The sequence below is a fragment of the Tribolium madens genome, unplaced genomic scaffold (genome assembly GCF_015345945.1).
Source record: "Tribolium madens isolate multiple individuals breed KSU strain unplaced genomic scaffold, Tmad_KSU_1.1 Scaffold_91;HRSCAF=231;Tcas5.2_LG7, whole genome shotgun sequence".
NCBI lineage: Eukaryota > Metazoa > Arthropoda > Insecta > Coleoptera > Tenebrionidae > Tribolium > Tribolium madens.
The window spans coordinates 1,151,275-1,155,233 of NW_025401063.1; the positions used below are offsets into that span (position 1 = coordinate 1,151,275).

General features: G+C 26.1%; 1 protein-coding gene across 1 annotated transcript in view; it reads left to right on the forward strand.

Moving 5' to 3' along the window:
• The window catches only part of LOC123011707 (acidic mammalian chitinase-like), a 10,114-nt gene extending 6,751 nt beyond the window's left edge, over positions 1–3,363 (forward strand). The window contains exons 4-6 of the mRNA XM_044409292.1: positions 1,466–1,772; positions 3,040–3,156; positions 3,204–3,363. Of these exons, the coding sequence (XP_044265227.1) occupies positions 1,466–1,772; positions 3,040–3,156; positions 3,204–3,332 (553 nt within the window). The 3' untranslated portion in view covers positions 3,333–3,363. The remainder of the gene's footprint in view (positions 1–1,465; positions 1,773–3,039; positions 3,157–3,203) is intronic.
• Positions 3,364–3,959: the final 596 nt, after the last annotated feature.

Below are 3,959 nucleotides of genomic sequence, written 5' to 3' on the forward strand. Positions count from 1 at the left end.
AGCTTTTTTGTAGAATATTGTTTAAATTCTCACCTAGCTTTGTTTACATTATTTCATAGATTTTTCTAGCATTTTCTTAAATTCTGTTCTAGATTTTTTTTAGTTGTTACTTTAGCTTTTTCTTTGTACTTTACTTCTTCTCTAGATTCTTACTTGTCTTTTACTTAAAGTATTTTTTTAAATTATTTTTCAGCCAAATTTTCAAATTCTTCTCTAGATTCTTATCTAGTCTTTTAAATTCTTCCTTTAATTTTTTCTTAGTTTTTTTTAAATGGTCTAACCTTTTCTTAAATTTTAATAGCATTTTCGTGATTTTCTACTTTACTTTCTGCACTAGATTTATCTTTAGCTTCTTTTATAGATTTTTTTGTCTAAATGGAAACACTAGCTTCTTTTAAATTATTTTTTTGTTTAAATGCTTCACTAGCTTTTACTGTGGAATATTGTCTAAATTTTTACTTAGCTTCTTTTAGATTATACCCTAGTTTTCTTTTTATATTTTTTTCTAGATTTTTGTTTATCTTTTTTACTAGCTCTTTTATAAACTTTTTTTCTAGAAATTTAATTAGTTGTGTTTTTTAGTAAGTATCTAGTCTAAATTACTTTCTAATTTTATGTTTAGATTCTTCCCTAAAATTTTTATCTAGTTTTTTCTAAATGGTTAAACATTTTTAAGTATTTATAGCATTTCTTTCTATGGTCTACTTGGTCTAGTTTACATTTTTTCCAAGAGTTTTATTTACCATTTTTCATAGATTTTTTTATTTAAATACTACACTAACTTCTGCAGAATATAGTCTAAATTTTCACCTAGCTTAATTTTGATTAGTTTATAGGTTTTTTTTTATAATTCTTTTTTTAGATTTTTTTTCAGTTGTTTCTTTAGCTTCTTTTTTATACTTTACTTAACTTTTACTCTAAATTCTTCTACTTTAACTACTTTTTTAGATTATATTCTAGCTATCTTCAAATTTTTCTCTAAATTCTTGTCTTCTTCCTTTGACTTTTTCTTAGTTTTTTTTAGATTTTTTAAAGATTCTTCTTTAGCTTCTTTTATAGTTTTTTGTCTAAATGGTAACACTATCTTCTTTTAGATTATTTTCTAGATTATTAGCATCTGTTCTAGATTTTTTTTCAGTTATTTTTTTAGCTTTTTCTTCACTTTTTCTGTAGATTCTTCTTTATCTTTAACTTTAACTATTTTTTTTACATTATTTTTTAGTTATATCTTCAAATTCGTTTCTGGATTCTTGTCTAGCATCTTTTCTTCTTTTTCCTTAAACATTTTTTTCTATTGATTTTAATTTTAGCTTTAAGCTTTTACTCCTCTACCCTTCTAGGTCCGTGCCTAGATTTTTTTTAGAATTTACATTAACATTCTTTCTAAATTTCACAAACTGGATAAAACTAAAAATTTTGTGACAATTTTTTCATAGAATTTTTACTGAATTTAGTGTTTTTGAAGCATTTTGGACGTGATAAACGTCATGACATACGACTTCCACGCCATGTGGGGTAACACCGCCGAGAACTCGCCCTTGTATGGGGGCGAAAACGAGAGTCAATGGAACCGAGACAACCGCAATTCGGACGCTGCGATTCGTTATTGGTTAGATGGGGGCGCTGACCCCCAGAAAATCGCCCTCGGGATTGCCTTCTACGGCCATACCTACAAAATAAGTCCTGAAAACCATGGTCTGGACGCCCCCACCCAAGGGCCAGGAGACCCAGGACCATACACCAACAACACCTTCAGTCTGGGGTACAACGAGGTATTTGATAATCCACCATGACTGAAAAAAAAAACTGAAAAATTGGTTTCAGGTTTGCGAGTTTCATTAGATTTATAAAAAAAAACAAAAAAACTACAAATTTTCAGGCGTAATTTACAATTTTTTGAATCTGTTTTTTTTTTTAATTTCAGTAAATCTATTCTCTAATTTTGTTGTTTCTTCTACCTTTTTTTTTCAAAAAACTCTTAAATTTATTTAAGTAGGCAAAAATAATGCATTTTGTTCAAATTTTTTGATTTGTTTATACAAGATTTACCGAATCAGAAAAACTTTCTTAAATCTATAGAAAATAACGCGTTTCAGATACGCTTAAATTTATTCAAGTAGACAAAAATAACGTCTTTTGGCCAATTTTTATAAAATTTTTTGATTTGTTTAAACTAAATTTACCAAATCGGAGAGTTTCTTGGTGAAAAACCTTTTTAAATTTACAGATGTAATAACGTATTTCAGACCTAATTTTGAAATTTTTTGTTTAGTTTCGTCAAAATTTTTTAAATGTTGTTAGCTTAAAAAAAATAAAAGGCTTTTAAATCTATCGAAACAGACAAAAAATAATCATCTCAAATTTAATTTTCATCAAATTTTGACTGAATTTTAACAAATGGATTTTTGCGAGTTTTTGTTAAAAATGCTTTAGATTTATAAAAAAACAAACAAACATTTTTTTTATTTTTACAAGTTTTTTTTCAGTGAATTTATGAAAAATACTTGTTTTTGCCCTAATTTTGCCATTTTTTCTACCTCCAGTTGTCAAAAAACGCTTAACTTAATCCAAGTAGACGAAAATAACGTCTTTTGGTCAGTTTTTTAATTTTTTTGATTTGTTTAAACAAAATTTACCAAATCGGAGAGTTTCTTGGTGAAAAACCTTTTTAAATTTACAAAAAATAACGTATTTCGGACCTAATTTTGAAATTTTTTGTTTAGTTTCGCCAAAATTTTTTAAATGTTGTTAGTTTCCTAAAATAAATAAAAGGCTTTAAATCTCTCGAAACAGACAAAAATTAATCATCTCAAATTTAATTTTTTTCAAATTTTGACTGAATTTTTACAAATGGTTTTTTGCGAGTTTTTGTTAAAAATCATTTAGATTTATAAAAAAAACAAGTAAACATTTTTTTTTATTTTTACAAGTTTTTTTTTACAGTGAATTTATGAAAAATACTTATTTTTGTCCTAATTTTGCTATTTTTGCTACTTTCTTTTATCCTTGACTGAAAAAAAACTGAAAAATTGGTTTCAGGTTTGCGAGTTTCACCCAGATGGTAGTGTGGTGTTTTTGGACGATATGAAAGTGCCCTACATGTATGATGGGGATTTTTGGATTGGTTATGATAATGAGCAGTCTGTCACAATTAAAGTGAGGCTTTTTCTATTTTTTTTAATTGGAATAATTTTTTTTTGTAGACTGAATATGCGAAAGAGAAAAACTTGGCTGGGGTTTTTATCTGGTCGATTGAAACCGACGACTTGCATGGATTTTGTGGCGAGAAGAATGGACTTTTGAAAGCAATTAATCAAGCAATAAAAAGTTGATTGTACAAAAATTAAACAAATAAAATATTATCAAGATAATTTAGGTTTTTTTTATTATTTCTTATATATCTCTAAATTTTTTTATATTTTCTCTTGTTCTTTACTTCTTTTTAGCATTTCTTAAATTTGCTTGTAAGTTCAACTCTATTTTTTATGAAGATTTTTCTTTCTATTAAAAAAAAAATTTTTTTCTTAATTTTTTTTAATTCTTCTGTAAATTCTTTTAGAATCTATACAGGCTGTGCCAACTTCGCAATTTTTATAGATAATTTTTTTTTCATTTTTTCCATGTTCCTGGTATCTTACCTTATATGGCATTTTTCTCTGGGGTGCGAGTTCTGGCGCACCTTGTATAAAAAGCTAAAGAAGGACGTAATGAAGAATGTAAAGTAGAAAATAAAAAATGTTATTAAAACTAATAAAAGTTTAAAGAATCTAAATAAACTAAGAAAAAATTGAAAAAAAAAATTATATAGCTAAACAAAAATCTAGAGAAGAATTTGAAGATATGGCTAGAAAATAGAAGATAGTAGAAGAATCTAGAGAAAAAGTTAAGTAGAAGAAGCTAAAGAAACAACTTTAGAAAAATCTAGAACAAAATTTAAAAAAATGCTTGAAAAATCTATA